General features: G+C 40.4%; 1 protein-coding gene across 1 annotated transcript; it reads left to right on the top strand.

The window, feature by feature from the left end:
- Positions 1-545: 545 nt before the first annotated feature.
- On the top strand, positions 546-25,525 carry LOC119478640 (polycystic kidney disease protein 1-like 2). Its single transcript, XM_037753520.1, is given in 42 exon segments — positions 546-861; positions 1,487-1,645; positions 1,736-1,924; positions 2,541-2,651; positions 3,812-3,959; positions 4,045-4,274; positions 4,362-4,772; positions 4,875-5,002; positions 5,095-5,233; positions 6,109-6,307; positions 6,409-6,520; positions 6,608-6,749; positions 6,950-7,162; positions 8,204-8,346; positions 8,636-8,815; positions 8,931-9,068; positions 10,213-10,359; positions 10,440-10,564; positions 10,662-10,782; positions 11,805-11,848; positions 11,850-11,934; positions 12,019-12,244; positions 12,388-12,578; positions 12,674-12,904; positions 13,648-13,749; positions 13,870-14,048; positions 14,162-14,308; positions 14,405-14,604; positions 16,233-16,459; positions 16,553-16,769; positions 18,382-18,854; positions 19,472-19,568; positions 19,653-19,793; positions 19,878-20,063; positions 20,716-21,046; positions 22,041-22,174; positions 22,264-22,391; positions 22,467-22,627; positions 23,559-23,769; positions 23,881-23,982; positions 24,072-24,203; positions 25,119-25,525. Coding segments are annotated over 42 exon segments (7,467 nt in total). The 3' UTR covers positions 25,290-25,525.
- The last annotated feature ends 346 nt before the right edge of the window (positions 25,526-25,871 follow it).

The following is a 25,871-nucleotide window of genomic DNA, read 5'->3' on the forward strand; positions in this document are numbered from 1 at the left end:
AGTACAGCTGGGGCGAGATTGTTCAAAAATTTGTAAAAAATCAATTTGATAAAAGAAAACTTGATAAAACCTTTCCAAACTGAGCAGCTTATACTTTTTCAGAATTATACAGTGGTGCCATTTCATTTTGTTTTTGTTACGGACTTAACCCCATATAAAAACTAACAACTTTTAGTTCGACCTTACATATCAGTATGAACAACAACAGAGGCTCCTTTTAAAGTTGAGATTGACATTTTCACGGTCAGAGCAGGTCTGAATGAGAAGCTTATCTCACCCTGCAGGCTGTGGAGCCCAACGTTATTTGAGGCCGAGGAGTAATCAGTGACTGTTGACAGTGGGCTTTGGTCCCTTTCCACTACAGGCCGGAGCTTTGTTTGTACACAAGAATTATGGGTGCAACACAAAGCTGGACAGCCATCAAAGAAGCAATCCTATTGTCAGAAATCATCCTGAAGTGCTGACTTAGTGTCAGAATCGCTGACGTCAGTGCCCTTTAAAGACATGATGTTACCAGAGAGTCTGAACAGTGTACAGATGCAGAGATGGAAAGCACCACTCTCCTCACTCTGACTTTGATGGTTCTCTTCCTCTCTTGTTCTGCTCAGGAGGATACAGAAGCTCTATCCTGCCCAAAACACCAGGAGGGTTTTGACGGTTCTTGCTACGAGTTTGTGGGTCTGCAGCGATCCGTCCTCAGTGCCCAGGGGTGGTGTGAGCGAGGCGGAGGACACCTGGCCTTCATCCTGAATGATGAAAAACAGCAGTTTCTCCAGAAGCACCTGGACCCGGAGAAGGACTGGTGGCTCGGGCTGGCGCCTGCAGCTCCAAACCTCACGCTCGACTCTGCTGCCACCGAGGGTGAGAGGGCAAAGAGTAGACACTGCACCACATCTAATGGGTTTATATACATTTTTTTAGTTTACATGTATTTGAGTGTAAGTGCTAAATTTAGATTATTCATAAAAGCCTGTAAATTTCTCTGAAAACTACTATTTCAGTAACATTTCTGCTGCATATATGAAACTAATATGATACATCCTTGATCAGTGATTGTATACAATAATCAGAAATGAAGATTATCACCTCAGCTGTTATCTCGTTGGGCAGCTTGCATGTCCATTGTATAGATCTGTAATGTGTTTGTTTGCTGACATTTCTTAGAAGACTGGCACATTTGGATATCTCCCTCTAGCAGCAGGTGTACTGAAAGAGATTCCTCATTCATATGAACTTTTCAATAGGCTTGCTGTCAAGTGGTCTGATTTACAAATGTGTCTTTATGTCCCTTCACAGAGAATGAGTATCATTCATTCACCGTGTCACCAGCTTTGTTGTTTTATGGTCCCTAAATTGCACCATAACAATTAACTTAACAGAAAGAAAAGATAAGGAAAACAACCATCTGTGGAGATAATATCTTCTGCAGCATTTTTTGCTTAAATAGCAGAATTCAAAATAGATATTTGTTTTTGTCCTTTCTCAGCTTCACTTGCGTGGCTGGATGGCTCAGATGTCAGCTATAGTAACTGGGTGAACATGCCAGAAGCACAAGCAGCCTGTGGACATATCCTGAGACATTCAGGCTTCCAGTGGGAAGCGGCAGGAAACTGCAGCAAGGAACTCGACTTCATTTGCCAGTTTGGTATGCACTCCTGAAAAAATCACCAAATAACATTAAACGTACGTTGTGTTTGCTCGTCTTTATATAATTTTTGATTTTGTCTTTTCTCAGATTCTGGGAGATCTATCGCATGTGATGGACAAAATGCAACATTGCAATGTGGTTCTGGTCAAGTTTTAGAGATAGATGACAGCTTCTATGGTCGAAAAACAATTCACTACTGCCGATCCAAACTCACAGCCTCACCCACATCATCCCAGGAGGAGTGCAGCTGGATAGATGTGATAGACTCTGTAACAGGTATTATGAATATATGTCTAATAGATCAGGTTACTCGCATTTGTTTGACAAAATATTTACTTCTACCTGGTAGTTTAAATAATGGAACATTTTGTTTAAAGGAATATTTGTATTTACAGTGAAAGCTATGGGAACACATTTGGCTTTGTCAAAGCCGCTTTAACAAAAGGGTCAGATACTAAAATCACCACAAACTACGTTTTTGTTTCATGCTTTGTGTCAAACACAAAAACCCTCATTGCCTTGTGAGTGCAGACAAAAGGATTACATTTCCAGAAAAGACATTAAGCAAATCCCCTCCTGGGAGCTGAATAGATGGGCTTTGGGGTAAATATACATTCACATTCATATCAGTCTGGGATTACTTATGCTGGAGGAGTTCATACAGTTACTAAGCAAATACCGTATTGTTAATACACCTCTTTAAAGAGCTATTAGACCCTCCCATTAGAAGGTTATTATAGAAACACCAGCAAGATTGTTTAAATTCAATGGGATGTCATGCTTTTTAAATGTACTAAAACAATATTTTCAAAGCTTCTTGATCAATAATCTTGAAAATAATTCACATAATCTGCATCTCATCGTCATTGACTTAATTTATGTGTCGTTCCAGCCCATTGCCACGGACTGCAGGCCTGCCAGGCTCCGGTGGATCTGAGCTCTTTTGGAGAACCATGTCCTGTGCTGGGAAGTTACCTGTCTGTAGAGTACAGCTGCAAAGAAGGTCAGATTTTACTTCCACTATACATAGACTTTATCTATCTAAAATTATACTGATATATAAAAGAACAGTGTGTAACATTTAGAGGGATCTATTGGCAGAAATATAATATAATATCCTACACACTGAACCTTTAAATAATACTTAAGATCATTATTAGATGGAGCAGATTGGACAATATAACTTTAGTCATATTAAAGCTGAAGTTGGTAACTTTGAGCAAATATGAAGTTGAAATTGAAGTTTTTTTTATAAAACTGTCACTATATGTTGACAATAGTGCATGAGACAGATAAACTGTGAAAAAAAACGATGTGCCTCTGCGTCCTCCTAGTGCTCTTAATGGCATTTGAAAGATTTCACCGCACCCGAATGGAAACAACCAATCAGAGCCCAGCTGTCTCTAAGCAGCTGTCAATCACTGCTCCGGCTGGTGGGCGGTGCTTGGTATTTCCTCAACTGATCTCAACATGGCGGCCGGGTCATAAACTTTCTCATTTTACAGCTAAACAGTACACGACAAGATGTTTCTGAAAACATTTTAGGCGAGAAATAGGCATTAACGTAACAGAATATTGATTGTTTATTTGATCAGCGCTGCCTAGTTTGACCGTTTGATTAGAGTTGGCGAGTTTTGCGAGCAGTGATTAACAGCTCGGCTCTGATTGGTTGTTTTTGTTCGGGCGCAGTGAAATCTTGCAAATGCCATTAGGAGCACAGGAGGAGGCAGAAGAACATGATTTTTTTCACAGATAATCTGTCTCATGCACTACTGTCAGGATATAGTGACAGTTTATAGAAATAACTTTTTATCATATTTGCTCAAAGTTACCGACTGCAGCTATAAATACCAATATAGTTAATGTATTGTATTATTACCTGACATCTATACAGGGCATGTATGTATAGTTCACAGCTAGTTTGGGGTTAGCCAAAACTTTGGTTGATGTCATCACCCTGCATGTCTTGTGTTCCTCATTTTCGTGACTGAACCACATTTCTTATCCTTGACACTTAACTTTGCCCACAGAGCTATGTAGCCTCTCAAGCCAAACTTGCCAGTTGACTTCCAAATCAAGTGATTGCCTTGCTAGTGTAATTAGCAGAATGAACTTAGATGAACTGCACTATATTGTGAAATTAACAGTGTGATTTCCTGTCAGGACTCCACCTGTTGATCAGCAAGCTGGCAGCCGTCTTTGATAATGTGACCATCACTGTGAAGTGGCTCCTTCATCCTTTTCAGGGAAACCTGACATGCTCACTGAATGCTGGAGATGGCCACACCATTGATCCATACAGCCCAGAAGAGTGAGTGAGAGTTTGCATTCAATCAGATAGGTTTTTATGTAGTTTATGAAACTGTATTCAAGCTTTTACTTTACCTGTCTCACAGGATGGAGAGCACTGTGATGCACAAATTCAGCCGTCCTGGTGTTTTCATGGTTGAAGTGGACTGCACTACCAGTGACTGGCATGTTACAGCTCAGAGAGCCATCACCATTCAGGAGCCTGTTGGAGAGTTTGGTGTCATTAAGTGCTATAGCAGGAATATATCAACAGGTGGCACCAAATGCAATGCGCTTCATGGTAGGCCTGTTCAGATCCAGGTTATGGTGGAGGCAGGTGAGTCGGTCTAACAATGTAGGGGATAAATGCTTCCAATAAATCACCAAAATACAGAATCATTTGATTTTTTCTTTCTTTAAATAGGTTCAAATGTTTCCTACACAATTCAACACGAAGGCCATTTGGTTGCAAACTCGTCAGTGGAGAGAGGGATCACACCCCACAACATTACACTGAGAGTAAGTGTGGTGAAGAAGCTCGGACATGGCTGCCACAACCTGACTCTAGCTGCCTCTAACAGGGTCACAGTCCACGCAGTGTCCACTCATCTGGAGCTGTGTCTGCTGGAGCCCATTGAAGGCCTGCAGGCCTCGGTGACAGCAGAGGATGACACGTGTCCAGACTCTGCTGATCTCATCATTAGTGTTTCGTTGGAGCAAGGAGCCCCCGCGGAGCTGCTCTTCACTCTGACTGGAGCCGGGGATGAACTCTCCGAGACCAGAGACATGCTCAATGGCAGTTCACAGGCTTATACATTCTCCAGCCCACTTGAAGGTACTTAACAGCTTCAGCTGTGCTTTAATTAAATGAAATCAATCACCTGTAGTGTATAATACATGTGCTCAATGCTCTTAAATACAAACTCTATTTCTAAAGGGCCGTTGCAGGTGAAGGTACGAGCCTTGAATGCCTTCTCTGCCTCTGATGTGGACGTGGACTTGGAGAACATACTTCGGGCTTGCCAGAATTACTCTGACTTTTCATCAGATGAACATGGAAACACAGTGTGTAAAAGATTAGCATCAAATGATAATGATCTGTGCATATGTTCAGGCTTGTTTCTGTTACAGCACAATAACTTTGTTTTCATCTACAGACAGGTAGTGTGAGTATCGATGACTTGAAAATAACTGCTACTCCGGACACTTTGGTTGACGACACTCAGAGTGTCACACTGAGCACAACTGGAACTGAATCACTGCCCAGCAAAGGACTCGCATTTGAATGGAAATGTAGTAAGTACAATAGGACTTTAACAGCTGAAACCACAAAAGGTGTTTTCGGGGGTGAACACGATTAGAAGAACACAGACAATCCAAGACTATAACATTTTAAGAACAGTGAAGCTTTAAATGCTCAGTGTTTGTGACAGTGAGAACATTTTCATGCACACTATGAGTCCAGTTTTTAGTCTTTTCCTGATTTTGATCATATTTAGGATGTGAATTTCGCATTGAACACGACAAACCTGGTTATTCAGCTCTCCGTATACATCAGTATCCAGGTTACAGATCATTTGTCTGCATGTGTGTCTTTGAATCTTTGAGGATACTCCTCGTTTGGTCTTTGACTGTGTGGACACCGCTGGATTTTTTTACACAGCTGGATTTGGTTTCCCCCATCTGATCACCACTAATGGATGATTAGAGCCCCATGGCAATTTCTCCTTACCAGTGTCCAACTTTCACTTTCATTTCAGCATTACTGGTGTCAGACGTTCAGTTTTATTTCAGTGTAAATCATCATCACAACCTTAATTATCACAATGATCAGAAACCTGCCTTTCAGGTCTATTGGATTCACAGTATTCTGGTTTCTATCAGCACACTCTGGTTTCTCAAAACCGAGTGCTTATCCAAATTTATGAAGCCAGGATATGATGTTCACATCCTCCAAACCTCCAAAAATGCACTCAAGGACGTTGATTCAATTGTATTGTAGTTTCTGAGATTGTAGTTCGTGGTGATGTTCTACTGGATTGCATTGTGTTCTTGTTATTTTTGTCCATCCCATGTAAATATAAAGATACTGTGATTCATGATATTTGTCACTGTAATTTCTTTATCGTCGAAGTACTATTTTAACATTCTGTCTCTACTTCTTTCCACAGGAGGAAACTGCAAATGCAAAAATAAAACAAAGGATGAAATTCATGTTATTGAAAAAGACTGCCTTCCAAATCCCTTTGATATTGTCAAATACACTTTAACTGTGAGGAGAACAACCTGGTTTAGGAAATGGATTAAGTTGGCTTCAGCTCATAAGTGCATCACTGTCGTACCAAAAGAATTCACAGATGTCACCATCAGGTAAAAGGGTCAAATATCCTCAGAGTATTTATTCTGCAGGTTGTTGGCAGGTTTTATAAATACTGAAAATGAGAGTTATATATTTACTTTTATTCTTGCAGTTGTGAAGATTGCGCTTCGATAAATGTCAACGACGACGTGAAGCTCAGACTGAGCTGTGTGACAACTTGCCCAGATGTGGTTTGGTTCATTGAGGACCCCAAACCTTTGACAGTAAGTCTGGAGCGGCAACTGAAATTGATTTTAAATTGTGGCATAAGCGATTAATGTGTCAACTATTAACTGATGATCTCTTCCCAGGATAACCTCAGCAAATGTTACTCCGAAGCAGGAAGAAGGCCTCCTATTGAGAGGCAGGACGGCAACACTGAATATGTTGTACATAGCCGACATCTGAAGGTTTCAAGAGACAAATTGCAGAACATCAGTGTGATTGCTTATGGTGCGTCAGTCATAATGTTCTTTTTAGATGTAGATTAAGGGCTACATTAGTATCAATAGAGGTTTGGGCCCTTTTGAACGCCTTTTGAAACCCAGTGCTTTGTTCAAAACTACAAATTAATTTCAACTTAATTTCAAACATCTGGCTTTGAAAGACGCTGATAAATTGATTTACAAAACATGTTTTCTTTTTTGTTACAGGCAAGATTGAGCCAGGTTTTGCCAAGTACACTTTTCCAATACCAGGCCCTGAGCCAACTGAACCAGCTGTAACTGAAGCTCCTTTAGACCCCAGACCCCCTTCATGTAGCATCTCTCCTCCGTCAGGAACAGTTCTTGACGCTTTCGACATCACCTGCACAGCGAGCTCTTTCTGCTCTACAGGCTGTTTTTATTGCTTCAAAACAGACACAGGTGGTACCTCTTGATTAAATTCACTTTTTTTCAACAGTATCTTTATTGGTTTTGTTACATAACAGCCCTGGGGATGAATAATACAACAATGTAAAAGAATGTAATTACAAAGATGCTAGATTGCTAGGCCCAGAACATAAGTGTACCTATACCAGTTTTACATGTTGGGCAGAACTGGGAGAACTGAGGATGATTTAATTAAATTTTTAATAAATAAAAAGCTCTGCCACAGGGCAGATTTGAAAGAAAGAAATAAAGAAAGAGAAGGAATCAGGAGGAGTATGAATCTGTTGGGAGGAAGTGAGGAAAAGGCAGATCACAGTTTGTGTCAATTAGTTGTTTAATGCATATTACAAAAGTATCCCAGAGTAAAAAAAGTTTTGAATTTGGTTGGTGAGATATAAATTCCCCTCCACTTAATAATGACTGTCTCTTAATGTTACTTCACAATGCAGAGTGATTGATGTGCATAGTTTGACACCAGAAGTCTGTTTTTACATGCATCTGCTGAAGGGGAGAAGTATGACCATGATTTTGTGTAACACCACTAGTTTAGAAGCGGTCCAGTATGAAACTTACACAAGTCTGATGTGGAAACTTGAAACTTCCAGTGCACGTACACTTGTGTTGCGCAGTTAAACTTTTGAAGTGAACAAGTTTTTGCATATTCATAGAGCTTGGATTTTGTAAGTGAGAGGGAGTAGATGTAATGTAAAAGGAATATGATTATTTTTAACTAGGTAGGTAATTGAGCACTTTGCTGTCAAACCATATCAAAAACAAAACATTATTCAAAACAGAGTACTTTTTAAGTCATAAAACCTGTCTGGAGGGGATATTTGAGCTATTGTTGCACATAAAAAACAAATGTAGAATGAGTTTGATGACGATGGCTGACCTTTGAAATATGCCCTTTGCTCTAAAAATAAGTGCCTGTGATTAATGTCAATGCTTTGGCCGTTTAGCAACCTGTATGCAGATAAACAACCGAGAATTCATGACAGGAACAGTTTTACTAAATTGTCTCTTTTGTCTTGAAAGGAAAACATCTGCGCTGCAGTAACGCAAATGAGGTGAAATCTGTCTTCCTGCCTCTCGGAGATAAGAACAACAATTACAGTTTGTCTGTTGTGGTGACGGTGAAAAATGAATATGAGAAAGCCACCACAACCGTCTCCACTCAGGTTTGTCATCCGCCAGTAATCATGTATTTTGATTTATTGTCCTAGAAGGAGTTTTCACAGCCAGTACACAGAAACATACAGATGTAGACAGTACATTAAATCCTTATGCATTCATCAATCCCAGCTCACAACAGTGACAACAAGACAGATTGTCTCTATTTTGGAGTCCTGTATCTCAGACCAGATGGAAGTAATGTGGCCTGTTGATTGAGGGGGTGATCAGTGTCAAGAAGGAGGATTAGAGATGTAAAAGTCTTTGAATAATTCAGACTGTTTATGTTCCTTTAAGGTACGAACAAGCAGCTCCAGTTCGTCTGTGGAGGCTCTCCAGTCTGCAGTGGAGGACACTGTGAGTCAGTTAGAGCAGCAGGGTCTTCTCTCCGGGGAGGCACTCGGACAAATATTTACCTCAGTTGCTGACATACTGAATACAGAGGACGGCCAAGATCAGAAGGATGCAAGGACGGAGGTAACAGAATGTGGTCCATGTTGAAACTGTAATATATTGCTGTGATATTTGTGAGGTTTATAAGTTTTCTTGTGGGCGAGTGGAGGGTCTCAATCAGCACTTCCTCTTCTTTCAGCTCAGAGAGCAAATGCTGACCAAAATGATCATAGTTCTGCTGGACTCACCCAGCAACACAACGCAGGAAGTGCAAGTGACGGCCAGAGCTGTGGCGGGACTCACCCAGCGCCCAGACGAGCTCAGTCCCGCTGCTCAAGTACAATACAATTCCTTCATTCATTCATTCATTCATTCAACCTTTATTTTTACTCAAGAGATCATTGAGGGAAGATCAAGTCAACCACAAAGCAAAGAAAAGGAAAATAAAACAACAACAATGAGATATACAAACAGAGAAGATGCAATATCATTATAGAAATAGTAAATGCCATTAAAAATTTTCGAATAGGAAAAATAATTTGATAAATACATTTGGGTATTTTAGATCTAAAATAAGGTACAGTATATACAAAAGCCCTAGAATCTTGCAATTACGATGGATAAATTGATGAATTAAAATGTAAAATAAAACACATATAAAACAATTACAAGTAGAAGTTTCTAAAATGTCCAAAAGGCTTGAGGGAATTTTTAGGGAAACTTAAGAAAATGCAATACAGACAGCCCTTTATTTTAAGCCATTGTAAGAGGAGGCTTAAAGGTACTATATGCAACTTTTAGAAAAACTTTGTTATCAATAACACCGGTGGCCATTAAGTGAACTGCAGTCGGCATCCTGTTGCCTGTGTACGTGCTTGCACTCTGTAGGCGCGAGCAATCATCCTGGGCACCGACCAAAACAGTGACGTGACATTATATTACAATCATATATCATCATTACTATCTGTAATGTCCAATCTCCATGATACTAACGAGCCTGCCATTTGCAAATTCCTTCATCAGCTAACATTACGAAGCAAAAACGTCCCGAGTCCTTTACATAGAAATCAGTTCACGGGCTGTTATAGGCAACGGAGAAAGTCAGGGAAAATCTCAGTTTTTAAGTTACATTACAATCTGTTCACACATTGGCAATACAAAGCAATTAATACATGTAAATTGTTACATATAGTACCTTTAAGTCTGAATTAATGTCACAAAACAACAAATGAGGAAGGAAAGAAAATGTTCAACTTTTTGAGGAGCTGGTGTCCTGTTTAAGAAGCAGGACAGTTAATGTTTGCAATCTGCAGCAACATGCAGACCAGGCTATTTAAAAGCATGTTCAACTCTTTGACGGCCTCTCTCAAATTAGAAAATCCATTCCTTTTGCTCTTAGTATGATACATGTTCATCAGCTTGTTTGAAAATTGGACACAGATCAACTGTAATCTTTCCTGTCGCTGTATTTTCCTCTTCAGGAAGAAGCGGGTTCATTGTTGGTCGACCTCAGCTCCTCCCTCAACACCATCAGCGTTAATCAGGACGACGGAGATGACGGAGAAGTCGTGCAAGCAGCTGCACCAATAGTCGAAGCAGCCAGTAATATTTTGAATGTTTCGTCAAATGTAAGAACAAAACTATCACTGATGTTGCTAAATACCTGTTTTTTTCAGACACCAAACAACATATAATATTTTTTCCTCAGAAAAAAGTCTCAGATTTTCTTCTCACTGGGATAAGCAATGTTCAAAGTGCTTTGCTGAATAATAAAAAGCTGAATGGAGAACCTGCCATCATCGATTCTGGTCATATCAGTGTGTATGTCAACAGGTAAGAGATAACTGACACTGACTGCTGGAGCACGTATTTAAGAATAAACTAGAGTTTGCTGAAATTACTAAAATAATTCTGATTCTGCTTCCTGCAGAGTGTCTCCAGAGAAGATGCAGTTGCAGGATATAAATGTCCAGAAGAACAGCTCCTCCAGGTTTTCCTTCCCCTCCCTGCCTGCTCATATTGTCTCTCCAGACGAGCCAGTGGATGTCAGAGTAAGTGTGTGTGACAGCCTGATGTTTATTATGTCTAAGGCCTTTTTCAAGTCATAATGCCTGGACCAGGCAAACAACTAGTTTATTCTTCATTAATACGTTTTTATTCAGATCCGTTGCCTCCTTAACTTTAATGTTTGTACTCTATTGGGTCATTACATGTCATTTTGAGAAAGCTAAAAAAAGAATATGGAGGAAAGAAGCATTGTATCTCAAAACATTATTAATATCTGATATCGTCTACGACAGTGGTTCCCAACCTTTTTCCTTAAGGGACCCTTTCCTATCATTGAGTAAACTGACTAAGTGACATATTTTATGAATATTTCATATTATATTCAATGCATAACAATAACAGTATAGAACAACCGATAAACTGTACAATTAACCAAAAATAATGAACGCAATGACTGCAGGAAGTTTGTGTAAAACAAGTGATTTGGATGAATTTTGAGCAGATTATTTCCTGTGAATATTGCATCAGATATGAGTTTCCTCTTATTTTTAGGAACTTAGGCTTCTTTTTTGACAAATTCAGTGTTTTCTTCCCCCTGACGCTTGACTACTGTTCTATGAGCTCTTTGGTTGCTTTAACTGCGTACTTCTCTAATGCAGAATGAGGCTGTTTAGCAGAGTGGAAAGGCTCTGTGGATATAACTTGTGTTCAGGTCTTCACTGTGCCCTTATAATGTTTATATCTTAAATAATAAGCCAAACTTTAAAAATAACAACTTCATTTAGTTTTCTTCACAGGAATGAATGAGAGGCCCAATGTATATTAATAAAAAAAAAGAAGAAGTATTACACCCCTTAAAATCAAGAAGACCTCGCAACCCCCTGTGAAGCGTTGGCGACCCCTAGTGGGGATCAGGACCCCCTAAATTGGGATTGGGAGTGATCTACAACTATGGCCTCAACAGAAAAAGACTGAACCATGCCATCTGTAAAACATGTAGATAAAGGATCAGGTCTGCTTCCTTTAAAGTAATCTGTCTCATCAGAGTATGTTCACCTTCTTCTAGATGATGAGTTTTGAGAAGAACCCGTATTCTTGGAGGGGGGGGAAACATCACAGGAACTGTTGGATCCGTCTCTCTCACCAGATTAAACGGCACCGTCATTCCTGTAGAGAACTTACCCGACGAGATAGAGGTAATATTTGTTTCAGAGATACTTTTAGTTACTTTGGATAACATTGGTAGATTGTTCAGCATAATGTCTTTTCTGGGTTTGCAGATTCTCCTACCAAGGCTTGACGTTGGGCAGCAGAACAGCACGGTCCTGGACCTGGCCAATTTCAGCACATTAATACTTGACGTCCCCTCGCTGGATGTAACACTGGTGCTGAAAATGGAGCCGTCTGAAAACATCTCCTTCATGCTATTCCTGGGATATAAAGATTATCCGAGTGATGAGAACTATGTAGCCAAGACTCAGATCCCTCTAGAGAATACCAAAGAAGGTAAAACTAAAACTACTATTTGCTTTTTGTAAAGTATATAATATGGCCGAAAGTCACATTTAAACTATATTCATAGATATGTACATGTGAGCCTCCATGTGTGTGTTTTTACATATATGAATATATCTGTCATTTTAACACAGAGGAACGATACACCTGGGTGCTGAGTCCCAAAGACAGAACAGGAGAAGTTGGAGAGCACTTCATTGTCATGAAGCCCATTGTTGAGCCAGGCGTCAAATCCATCAATGCCACTGTCACCGTCATTTCCATCGCTGCCCAGTGCAAATACTGGAATGAAACTGAGTCTTCTTGGAGTGAAAATGGCTGCAGGGTGAGAATAAAAAGAACAACAACACACATCCACAGTGGTTCCATCAATGCATCCTTGAAAAGTGAGCTGTGAGCTGTTTTTCTTTTTTCCTACAGGTCGGTCCGCTCACCACGCCTCTCGTCACCCAGTGCCTCTGTAACCACTTAACTTTCTTCGGCAGCTCTTTCTTCGTCATGCCGAACTTGGTGGATGTGTCACGCACCGCAGAGCTTTTCGCTACGTTCACTAACAATCCCGTGGTGGTGTGTTTTGTGGGGGCCATCTTTGTTGCTTATCTCCTGGTGGTTGTGTGGGCACGCAGAAAGGACATCCAGGATTCAGCCAAGGTTATTCTCATTACTCACTTTCACCACTTTATATTATTTTATTTGAAATGCCAGACCATTTGGGAAGTCTAATTCAGACTTTTTTGCTCACACATATAATATGAAAGCCTCAAAGTATCAGTACCACAGCAGAATACCCCATTAAAAACTCTGCTTTTGAGATGTCACTGTACTATGTCAACTGCAGCATCCCTATATTTAAAAACAGCCGCAGTTGACCAAAGTGCTGAACAGGCATAAAATCAAAATGAATACAAAGCAAACAACAATAAGAACAAAGGAAAACAATAAACATGGTGTGCACATAATAGTAGTAAATTAATTTCAGCACAAAAGAAGATAAAGTCAAAGTGAGTTAATCAACTGCCAGCGAGAAGAGGTGAGTGTTCCAGGGCCTTTAGAAAGGTGCAGGATAAAAATATGGCTTTTCCTGAAAAAAAATATTATGACTGTGAATTAATCATTTAAAAAATTGTGGTGGGTCCAAAATGAATGTCTTGTTAGAAATCTGTAGAAAATATCTTACGTTTGGTTCCCACTTCTAACAAGGTATGTGAGCTAATAGTAAAACGACATTGGTATCACGTGGTATCTCTTGGTCGTCAGTTAGTGTGGAAAAAAACGGATAAATGGCTGAGATTGACAGTAAATCTGGCAACGACTTGTCTTATATTTGATGAAAACATTCATTCTATGTCATTGAATTTACCAATTAAAAAATGTGTCTCCGCCATCACTTGCAGGTGAAGATAACAGTGCTGGAGGATAATGACCCCTTGGCTGAGTATCATTATATGCTGAATATCAGCACAGGGCATCGGCATGGTGCCTCCACCTCCTCTCAGGTCAGTAATACCCGTAAAAGCTCAGAGGGGACTCAGAAACAAAACCTGCTTGCTGCTTCAGTCGTACATTTCTGATGCTGATGACTCTGTCCATCTTGATTGACCTTTTTTTGTTTTTAGGTGACGATAACCCTGCTGGGCACAGAGGGAGAAAGCGAGCCCCACCATCTGACCGATCCTGAGAAGCCGGTGTTCGAGAGGGGCGGGGGAGACATGTTCCTGCTGACCACACACTTTTCCCTCGGAGATCTGCAGAGCATCAGGCTGTGGCACGACAACTCAGGAGCACATCCTGCATGGTACGGGTTAAGAGGTGGTAATGTGACGCCGAAGACGATTAAATCACGAAGTTTGAGCTTGAGTTTGTACTGTTACTATAAGCGCACAAGATAATTATTGATATTACATGCAGGTATGTCAACAAAGTTATGGTGCAGGATCTGGAGAGTGGTCAGAAATGGCACTTCCTGTGTAACTCCTGGCTGGCTGTAGATGTGGGAGAGTGCTCTCTCGACAAGGTCTTCCCAGTAGCCACAGAGACAGACTTGAAGAGGTTTAGGTAAGACCGGCCATGGATCTGGTAAAAACACTTCACCAAGGAATCTTACTGATTTATTATTTATCCTGAGGCCAAATTTCCAATACTTCTTTCCAGTAACTTGTTCTTCATGAAGACAGCCAAAGATTTCCGGGACGGCCACATCTGGTTCTCTGTCATTAGTCGGCCTCCCTGCAGCACTTTCACACGTGTGCAGCGAGTGTCTTGCTGTTTTTCCCTGCTGCTCTGCACCATGCTGACCAGCATCATGTTCTGGGGCATCCCCACTGACCCGTCTGAGCAGACCATGGACCTGGGTAGGTAGCAAAACTACTTAAAGAAACAGTGTGTAACATTTCGGGGGATCTATTGGCAGAAATGGAATATAATATTGATGATGATGAAGTTTTCATTAGAGTATAATCACCTGAAAATAAGAATCGTTGTGTTTTCAATACCTTAGAGTGAATGTTAACTTTTCCTGCTTGGGCGGGAGTCGATACTCTCTCTGGAGTTAACCCCCGTCACTCCACTCCGCAGCATTAATTTCTGCACAAACTGCAACTTTCACTGTATATTCACTGATATTCTCAAAGCTAAACTAACTCTGTCTTCTGCTCCACTAGCTCACTTGTTCGCTCACAAACATTCGCCGCCGCTCTCTCTCCCTCTTTTTCTTCACCACTCACCTACACACACACACTCTACACACTGGCTCTGCTATTCTCCAAATGACCTACACTACTCTTACAACAACAGCTGTAGATAGGGCCAATCACGTTTTCACGTTGGCCGCCGTAGCTCTTCAGTTGCAACCTCACCGCTAGATGACGCCAGATGTTACACACTGTTCCTTTAATGACTAAGTTATTAAGATGTAAAATTTCGGATTATTTTATTATACAATAGAGTACTTTCAAATTAGTGGTTCAAATCCCCCCCATACACACACAGAAAAGATGTGATTATTCCTGGTTTTCAGCACTAACCTATTTCCTGAAATATCATGCAAACAATAAATAATATTTCTAATGGGTTTTTACATTGAAGTTTTGCATGGCAATGACCTGGAGCAGGGAAAGTATAACTGTGAGTAGTGCTGAGAGTTTAATGGATAGATGAGTAGCCAAAATAATAATAAAATCCAAAGTCTCACTGAAAGATTAACTAAAGGCAAGGAAAGACAAGTTTATTTACGTATATGGTACATTTCAGCAACAAGGCAATTCAAAGCGCTTTACATAAAACATCGAAAAAAGCATCGAGACAAAGTGCAACAGAAACACATTATAAAAGGACATTTAAATACAATTCAAATCCAAGGAAATATGAAATAAAAACAAGCTAAATAGAACAAGACATGTACAAAATACAAGAATAAAAGTTAAAGTGCAGTGTAAGAAATTATTTAATAAAAAGCAGAGGCAAACAGGAAAGTCTTCAGCCTTGATTTAAAAGAGTTGCAACTGACCTGCCATTTTCTGGGAGTTCATTCCAGATATATGGTGCATAAAAACTGAACGCTGCTTCTCCAAGTTTAGTTTTGACTCTGGGGACAGAAAGCAGACCTGTCCCAGACGACCTGAGAGGTCTGGATGGTTCATAATGTAGCAGAAGACCAGAAATGAACCATTCAGTGCTTTGTAAACCAATTGTAGTATTTTGAAATCAATTCTTTGACAGACAGGAAGCCAGTCTAAAGACCTCATAACTGGATTGATGTGATCCACTTTCTTGGCCTTAGCGAGGACTCGAGCAGCAGCGTTCTGAATCAGCTGCAGCTGTCTAATCATTTTTTTAAGGAGACCTGTAAAGCACACCTTTACAGTAGTCGAGTCTACTGAAGATAAATGCATGGGCACATTTTTTCCAAATCCTAAAAAGACCTGTCTTTTATTCACATCCATTTAAACTTGATTTAAAGTAACACTTTACTTTTTTGCAGGTCACATCGAGTTCACCTGGCAACAGGTTATGATTGGAGTTCAAAGTTCAATCATCATGTTTCCCATCAATCTCCTCATCGTGAGTATCTTCAGAAACACTCGTCCTCGAGAGAAGGGCGCAAAAACGGACACGTCTAAACAAGGAAAGACTGGTCGAGTTTCTCCCTCGCAGACGTCTTCTCCTCAGAAAGAGCTGAAGGACATCACACCAGACACTGTGATCAAGGTGAGGTAACAGAAATCCATATCAATGATTTGGACGTGGTAATAAATCCTCTGTTCCACATGTCTAAAGTGCTTAACGTGGTTTCACCATTAGGATATAAAGAGAATTGCTCAGTCACTCTCAAAGGCCATGAAGAGACCGCTGCCTCACCTGGAGCTCCGGCCCGGTCAGCAGACAGACATCAACACTCTGCTGTCTCTGGTGGAGGACATCATCAGACAGCAGAACCGCGCGGCAGGAGACTTCTACACCGACGCCTCCAAGAGGGATCGCTCCATGATACTCAGTTTACGTGCAGTTAATCTACAAGGTAAAAAAAAGTTTAATACAGTCTTGATTTTATTGGCTGCTCCATCTGAAGGACCAGACTTATCAAACCTGCAGTAGGCAGAATATTTTTTGGCATCATTGAGCAAAAATTCCATAATAACCTTTCAGCATGTTGTAATTCAAGTGGTCTGAGAGAAAACTAGACTTCTGCTCCTCCTCATGGCTCTGTTTTCAGGCTTTAGAAAATCTAGCCTGTGATGGGAGACTTTGGCCAATCACAGGTAATTTCAGAGAGTTAGCGTTCCTATTGGCTGTGCTCCGGCTGGTGGGCGGTGCTTGGTATTTTCTCAACAGATCTCATCATGGCTGCCGGGTCACAAACTTTCCCACTTTACAGCTAAACAGTAGTCTACAAGATATTTCTGAAAACATTTGAGCCAAGAAATAGGCATTACAGTAACAGAATATTGATTCATATTTGATCAGCGCTGCCTAGTTTGACCCAAGTGATTGAAAGCTGCTCAGAGACGTCAGGCTCTAGCTCGGCTCTGATTAGTTGTTTTCCTCCGGTCTGTGAAATCTTGCAGATGCCATTAGGAGCATCGGAGGACACCGGAGGACACAGAGGCACATGATTTTTTTCAGATTACCTGTCTCATGTACTACTGTCAGGATATAGTGACCGTTTTATAACAATAACTTTTTTTAATCATATTTGCTCCAATTCTACCCACTGCAGCTTTAAGAAAAATTAAATAACACAACGAGTAAGGGATAATGTACAGCGAGCCGGTCATTGTTGTGAATTAAACACCGACAGGGCCCTGACAACAATGACCTGTTAGCTGTACGTTATCCCGCTTATTACACGGCTACTTACTTAAAAAAAATCAATTATTTGACACAAAAATGGTCCTTCAGAGTCCGACATCAGAACCGTGCCCATAGCAACGGTCTGTTATACATAGCAACAGTCTGCTATAAAGAAATTACAGACCGTAAAACGCTGTGATTGACCAATCAGAATCGAGTATTCAACAAAGCCGTGTAATAAGTAGATATAATAATCATTTAATACATAGGAAATATGTAAATAGCATACATAAAAATTGAGAATCTATTGATATCTAAAGATATATACCGTATTTTGTCCTCTTTCTGTCTCTTCAGGATTTATTTTCTTCAGCAGTATTTTCCTCATGGGACTGGCTTGATGCATTTTATCTATGAAACACAGATATAAAAATGATCAAGTAGAATTATTTTCTTCAATATCAATTGAAAGATTTGATTAAGGTTTAGGGCAAACTGTATCTTTTCTTTTAAATGATAAAGTTGTCAAGCAAATTCTCCTGATCGTCCCAGGCTTCTAGTCTGATGATGATGATGTGATCTGTGATATTGTCAATGGTCTAAATTACACCAGTTTAGTTTTTAGATTGATCATGGCCTACCTGTGCTCTCATTTGCATACTGAAAGACAAAACAAATAGTGCAACAACCTCAAAGAAAGTCCTGCTGAAGGAAAAATAAATGATGCTGATGGAAAATTGAATTGCTCTGAATTTGTTATTATTTTCTATTTCTAAAAATTACCCTGAATGATAAATATTGGCATCCTGACAGACTAATACTGATTTTTGTGTGGACAGAAACCAGTGTGTGGGGGAGCCCTGAGAAGACCTCAGATGAAGCTCAGAAGAAGAGCACCAACAGCCGCTACCTGTACAAGCAGCTGCGTCATGTTGAGAAGGAGCTGGCTTTGTTGGGACCTTCTCGTTTTCCAGACCCAGACAGCTACAACCGAGCCATGCAGCAGGTTCAGGGAATGAAGGGTCTTCTGGAGTACCACCTCCCCTCATCCAGTCTGGACGGAGACCAGCTGGACCGCAGCCCAAGTCCAGAAGAGAGCGTCAACGGAGACACTGCCAAGAAGTGCTGTCAAGGAGGGCTGCCGTGGTGGTTTGTGTTTCTTGGTTGGATACTAGTGATCGCAACCAGTGGCGTGTCAGGATACTTCACCATGATGTACGGGCTGACGTATGGGAAAGACCGCTCCATCAGCTGGCTCATCTCCATGCTGGTCTCCTTCTTTGAGAGTCTCTTTATTACTCAGCCTCTGAAGGTGAGCGACATTATAGCTCTGGTCAGAACATACAGGGATGTAATGTTTAGAAAGTCATTCATTAAAGGGACTATTTATAACTTTCAGAAATGCTTGTTAACAGCGACACCTGTGGCCGTTAAGTCAACGAAAGTCAGCCTCGGGCTCGCGCTTGCTCGCTCTAAATAGACATGAACGAGCATCGCTCAAAACAGTGAGGCGACACACGTCAGCTAAAACCACAATATCACTCTATATTTCACCTGCTTGGCAGTAATGTTAGCTGACCAGACAAAGGTCTCTCCATGAATCAATGCTGATCCTAGTCCTGGCTTTTCCTGCTTCAGCCTCCGGGGCTGAAGCAGGAAAAGCGGGTCGGTGCCGGGGCTGAAGCAGGAAGAGCAAGCTTTAAAACTGAGCTTGCTACAACCTCCGACAGGTCAATTGTGTTAATGCGTTTAAGAAATAAGTGGCAGTAAAACTAATTTGCATTAACACGTTATTAGCGCATTAACTTTGACAGCCCTAAATATAATAGAAACCTAATATCAAATATAATGTGTACATTCATACTATATTTATAATACATTGATCATTATGATCCTCTGGGGTTGAAGTCTGAACATCTTCCATCACAGGTTCTTGGTTTTGCTGCTTTCTTCGCTCTCGTTTTGAAGAAAGTTGACCAGGAGGAGTACGGAGAGCCTCAGATAGATGACACAATGAGGAACTCAAGTACGTTTTTTTCATTTTTCATTTTTTGTTGTATTGTTTTGTGTGAAAAAAACAAAACACATCAGTACAATGTCCCTCTCTCAGATGATCCTGATGCAGTGCGCGCGGCCAGAAGAGACAGCACATGCAGTTTCTATCAGCCACCACCTCCCACTGACATCGAGAGGATGAGGAACAACATGATTAAAGAACAGAAGGTCTTCGTCCTCATACGGGAGATTCTTGGTAGGAGAACCACTTTGATATAAACATAAGAAGCAATGTGAGACGTTTTGAGATGGTGATGTGAGATGTTTGTTTGTGATGCAGCCTACATGGGATTTATGTGGATGTTGCTCCTGGTGGCGTACGGTCAGAGGGACCCCAACGCTTACTTTCTGACCCAACACATTCGACAGAGCTTCAGCAAAGGGATCTCAGACAGTATGAGTATCCAGGATGTGTTCAACTGGGCAAACACAACTCTGCTGAGCAACCTGTTCGGAGAGCACCCAGGTCAGTGTGTTGTCACGGTATTAACTGTTGCACACGACTGTTTTGCATGAATGCATGAATAACATTTACAAATATGTGTTTCTCTATTTATAACAAAATGGAAAACACATGTAAATCATTCAGCTGACATTATTTGGTAAATAAATATGTAGCTAATGACAGCTTTTTGTTAATTTTGGCTTCGGTTGCCTGATGGTAAGTCTGGTATTGTAAAGCTCATTGTATTTGTATATTGTTGTGTACAAGCAAATTAGAACTAACAATAAATTAAAATCAAAACCAACTGTAACTTGGATCTGACAATAAAATATTATAATATTGTTATAATTTATATAATAATAATAAAATATAATTATAAAATATAATATATTATAATATTAAAGTAGTATTTCACATTTAAATGTTGGACTACAAATGGAAATTGACTTTTTGCTCTTAAAATAGTATTGTTAAAAATGATTAAATATTATATCACTTTGCAATGCCTAAAATTGGACTCTCACTTGTTCCTGTCTACTATATACTACATGATATCAACAGCATATTTATGTAGTAAACTATAAAATGTGTTCAAACATTTCCTGTCGTTCGAAATACAAAACACTTCATTTCCTTTAAATGTGTTTATCTTTATTACCTGAATCTGTCACAGGATTCATCACAGATGGAAACTCCAAGCTGGTGGGTAACGCTCGTCTTCGCCAGGTGAGGGTACATCAAAACTCCTGCCAGGTGGCTCCCTCCATGCAGCAGTCTGGGCGGGACTGTCACGCTCCGTACTCGTGGGATTTTGAGGATATGGACTCCTACGGCCCGGGCTGGAGCCGCCCTGTGGGTGATAACACCTCGCTGAACCTTCACAGCCCGTGGACGTACCAGTCCCAGGGTAAACTGAGGGCCTTCCCCGTCTGGGGCAGCGTGATGCTCTACAGAGGAGGAGGGTTTGTGGTGGATCTGGGGCCAGACTTACACAATTCTAGCAGGTAGGCATTGTAATATATGAAGAGCCCACTGAAATTAACCTCAATAGAATAACAGACAGATGATAAGTGAAATGACTATTGTACTAATCGATTAGATTGTCAGAAGAAGAAGATTTGTAAGTTTCAGCTCCTTAAAGGAACTGTTTGTAACATTTCAGTTGGATTTATTAGCAGAAATGGAATATAACATTCATAACTATGTTTCCATTAATGTATAATCACCTGAAACTAAGAATCATTGTGTTATTGTTAGCTTAGAACGAGTCCTTTATATCTACATAGGGAGCGGGTCCTCTTCACGGAGTCCGCCATGTTGCTCCACCATGTTTCTACAGTAGCCCAGAATGACCAAACCAAACTCTGGCTTTAGAGAGGGTCTTTCATGTTTTTACGTTACCTGAAGACCACCATAGTTCTCCAACACGCTTGTGAAACTGCAGTAACATGAGACGCAGAGTGCAAAACCGTGGTACCACCAGCGGCTGTCTGACTTCCATTGCTTGTTGAGTTATTATGGTAAGGATGGTCTCTGAGCGAGGCGAACGGTGTTGCCGTGGTTTTGCACTCAGTGGCTCACGTTACCACAGTCCTGGAAAGGGAGGAGTGAGCGGAGGGGTACTCAGTTGGTTGTAATCTGCAACCACACCACTAGATGTCGCCAAATCCTACACACTGCACCTTTAAGTGTGGGGAATTACATCTTTTCTTGATAGCTTTTCGACAAAACTATAATTAGAAAATGAAAATAATTGTTAGTTGCAGCCTTTACAGATGATAGAGAGGTGACTAAAGCATAATTAATATACTTTTTTCCTAAAACTAAATTCACATTTGTATAATAAATTAATACGACGTCTTTAGATTTAGTACAAGTGTTTTTATTTGCTTTTAATTTGCCTTAAATTAGTGTATCAATTACACATAGTTGGCCTCTGCGTCAGAATTGTTTCAAGGTGTAATATTCATAAATCGTACCATGTTGTTCTCTTTGTAGATCCCTTCAGTACCTTTATGACAACACCTGGTTGGATGTGTACACCCAAGCGGTCTTTGTTGAGTTCACTGTGTACAATGCCAACGTCAACCTCTTCTGTATTGTCACACTCATGCTGGAGACCACAGCCATCGGTACGTAGTCCATGTCTGTCTGTGGAGCTGCACAGAAACTTTAATTGTTATAAGAATCATGTTTTTCTGTCACTTTGTGTTTCCTCCAGGAGCTTTCCAGTTCCGCAGCGAGCTTCAGAGCGTGCGTCTTTACCAGTCGACCGGCGGCCTTCACATCTTTGTCATGGCCTCTGAAGCCATTTACTTCCTCTTCATCATCTATTACATGTTTGTCCAGGTATGCATTCATTTTACCTCCAATTTACTACCATCACTAGTAATACAAATTACAACTCTCCTCTCCTCCTGACAGGGAAAGCTGATGAAGCAGCAGAAATGGGTTTATTTCAAGAGTAAGTGGAACCTGCTGGAGCTGGCGATTATCATCCTCAGCTGGAGCGCGCTGTCTGTCTTCATCAAGAGGACTTTACTGGGAAAGCGGGACATGGAGTACTACCAGAACCACAAAGACCAGTAAGCAATAAGAACAACACAACCCATACAAGTATATACTGAAGGGTTTTATCTTAACACTGGTGTGAACGACAAGTTTTGCTCATTTACTGTGTATTTTGCGTTTTTTCTGAATGTACAGTACATCGGGGCGGCTGTAGCTCGGTGGGTAAAGTGGGTTGTCCTTTAACGTTTTAAGTTGGCAGTTTGATCCCCGGCTCCTACTGTCCACATGTCGAAGTGTTCTTGTCTGATGGACACTGCTCCCCGGGAACTTTACAGCAGCTCACTGCTCCTAAAATGCTGTGGATGGGTTAAATCTTGTAGCTACCAGCACATCCTCTCTGCAGTATAGATGTAGAGCTGCAACGATTTATCAATTAGTTGTCAACTATTAAATTTATTTATTTATTTCATTTACTATTTTGATAATTGATTAATCAGTTTGAGTCATGTTTTAAGAAAAACAAGTAAAAATTCTCTGATTTCAGCTTCTTAAATGTGAATATTTTCTGGTTTCTTTACTCCTCTATGACAGTAAACTGAATATCTTTGAGTTGTGGACAAAACAAGACATTTGAGGACGTCATCTTGGGCTTTGAGAAACACTGATCGACGTTTTTCACCATTTTCTGAAATTTTATAGACCAAACAACTAATCAGAAGGAGAACAAACAGCTTTTACAGTATATACTGTGGTAGGAAGCTGATGTTTTGCTCAGACCATATTAGGCAAATTAGAAGCTGTCTACATTTTATAATTAGCGTTATCTCACAAATGCTCAGAGTGAACACCTCATTTTAACCTTTGGACATGAATACTTACACAGATAATCTGTTATGTGAATTAAATTTCAACTCAATAAATAAGAAAGCGTTACTAAGTCAACTATTAATTCCTCAAAACCTTTTTCAATACATTGTCAAAACAAGGCTCACGCTCTGTCTCCAGATACGCCAGTTTCCATGAGACAGCCAAGGCCGATGCGGTGCTGGGCTATCTGATTGCCTTCCTGGTGCTGTTGGCTACAGTCAAACTGTGGCACCTGCTGAGACTGAACCCGAAGCTGCACATGATCACCGCCACGCTGCAGCGAGCCTGGACTGATATCTCAGGCTTCCTGGTGGTCATGACCATCATGTTCCTGGCCTACTCCATCGCTGTGAGCAGTTTCCCACACTTCAACATCAGCATGCTGCTGGAGTCACTGCAGTTTATCCTATTCTATCTAGACTTTGTTTCATTCATTTATTAACACAGATCTATTTTTCAGTCTAACCTGATGTATGGGTGGAAGCTATACTCCTATCGAACTCTGCTGGATTCTGCACAGACCATGGTCAGCCTGCAGCTTGGCATTTTTAACTATGACGAGGTTAGTATGACGCTATTATAATTGTACCACAGCAGATTATGACAGCTGACCTGTCCTCTTCAGTGTATGTCTTCATCCTGATCCCTCAGGTTCTGACTTACAATCCTGTGCTGGGAGCTTTCCTCATCGGCTCCTGCATTGTGTTCATGACCTTTGTGGTGCTGAACCTCTTCATCTCTGTCATTCTGGTGGCGTTCAGTCAAGAGCAGATCCATCACAAGGTAACTCACCATGCTGAGTCTCAAATGTCTTATTGTAAACATGTTATCGGGTACGGAAGCCCTAAACCGACATGATTCAAACATTTTTTTAATGCCATCGTCTCACGAAAACAAGCCTTTTTTATCTGACAGTGCTGGACTTGGTGAAATTAGCGAAAGGATACACGTGTCACTACGTCCTGTTTTCAAAATAAGGTGTTAACAAGGTTACATACAATATATGGAAATAAGATTAAATGGATTATATTCACAAGCAGTATAAAACCTGTTACCTGTGTCCCTTATAAATGCAAGGGTAATGTTGGTATTTTTCAACCTGGACCTTATTTTCCCATGTTTTTGTGTGTAACTGACTACTGGGGTCAACAGTTTTTGAAACTGGTCCAGTATTGAGGGAGAACGCTGATTTGACCCAAACATTATGAGTAATAAAAGAAAACAATCTTTTGTTTTCTCATGATAACCATAGATTGTATACAAAGATGGATGACATGACAGCTCTCCAAAGTGAAGCCAAAACATATGCATCGCCCCCTGGTGGCTGGCTGCGGTATAGGTCATAAAGGCCTCCTCCTCCATGTTAATGGATTGGACGTGGGTCAAACTAAAAAGTGAAAGTACACGTCAAATAATTTTTCCCCTAAGATGGCTTCAGTCATTTTCCGTTGTCCATCTTTATATATACAGTCTATGGTGATAACAAGTTAATTATATAATTATCTTGAGATAACAAAGCTTTTTTTCTCAAGTTAACAACATAATTAACTTGTGATCTCGAGAAAATCATATTAAAAAAAAGAATGTTTGAATCATGTCCGTTTATGGCTTCTGTAGTAGAAGACGTGAGATATTACCATTACAGATACTGTAACTTGATACTCGTTGAGTTATGCACATTACTCTCTGTTCTTACAGCCGTCAGAAGAGGATGAGATTGTGGACCTGATGCTGATGAAACTCTTCAGTTTGTTTGGACTCAAATGTAAGAAACAAGGTGACGACTGCCTAAATGAGAAGCCGGTTGTTTCATCTGCTTCTAATAACGGACTCTCAACGATTTCTTCTGGGAATATGTGTGATGGTTGACACGTTCCCACAGAATGCTTTGCTTCAGTTTTTGCTTTTGTTGCTTTGTGACTGAATATTAACCCTTGCAAGTCCATTAGTATGTCTCTCTACTACTGCAGACATGTCACTCTTGTAGGCTGAAACCCTGAGAGAAAGTAGGAACTGAGGATGATCCTTATGTTACACTCTGAGGCACTGTATTTAGGCTGCAGTATATTTTGTTAACCAAATAAATGTGTGTTTCTGTCACTAAATCTTGTACAATATGCTTTTATTCCATAAAATAAGTATTCATGGATACTATCAAAACAGTGTATTTGCATAAATCTGACTAATCTATAACAGTTGCATGTTATGAAACAAGACCAAGCTTTTCTTATCACTATGTCTATGAGTAGACATATATCATACAACTTAGCGCCCACACTTAGACAACAAACACAAGGTGGCTGCATAAATAGAAGTGATAAAAAACAACAGTGCAGGCTATAGAGCTGCAACGATTACTCGACTAAATGATTAGTTAATCAACAGAAAAATAATTGGCAACTATTTTGATAATTTTCATGCAAAAATGGCAGAAAATGCTGTTTTCAGCCT

This window comes from Sebastes umbrosus, chromosome 2 (genome assembly GCF_015220745.1).
Source record: "Sebastes umbrosus isolate fSebUmb1 chromosome 2, fSebUmb1.pri, whole genome shotgun sequence".
NCBI classification, from domain to species: Eukaryota; Metazoa; Chordata; class Actinopteri; order Perciformes; family Sebastidae; genus Sebastes; species Sebastes umbrosus.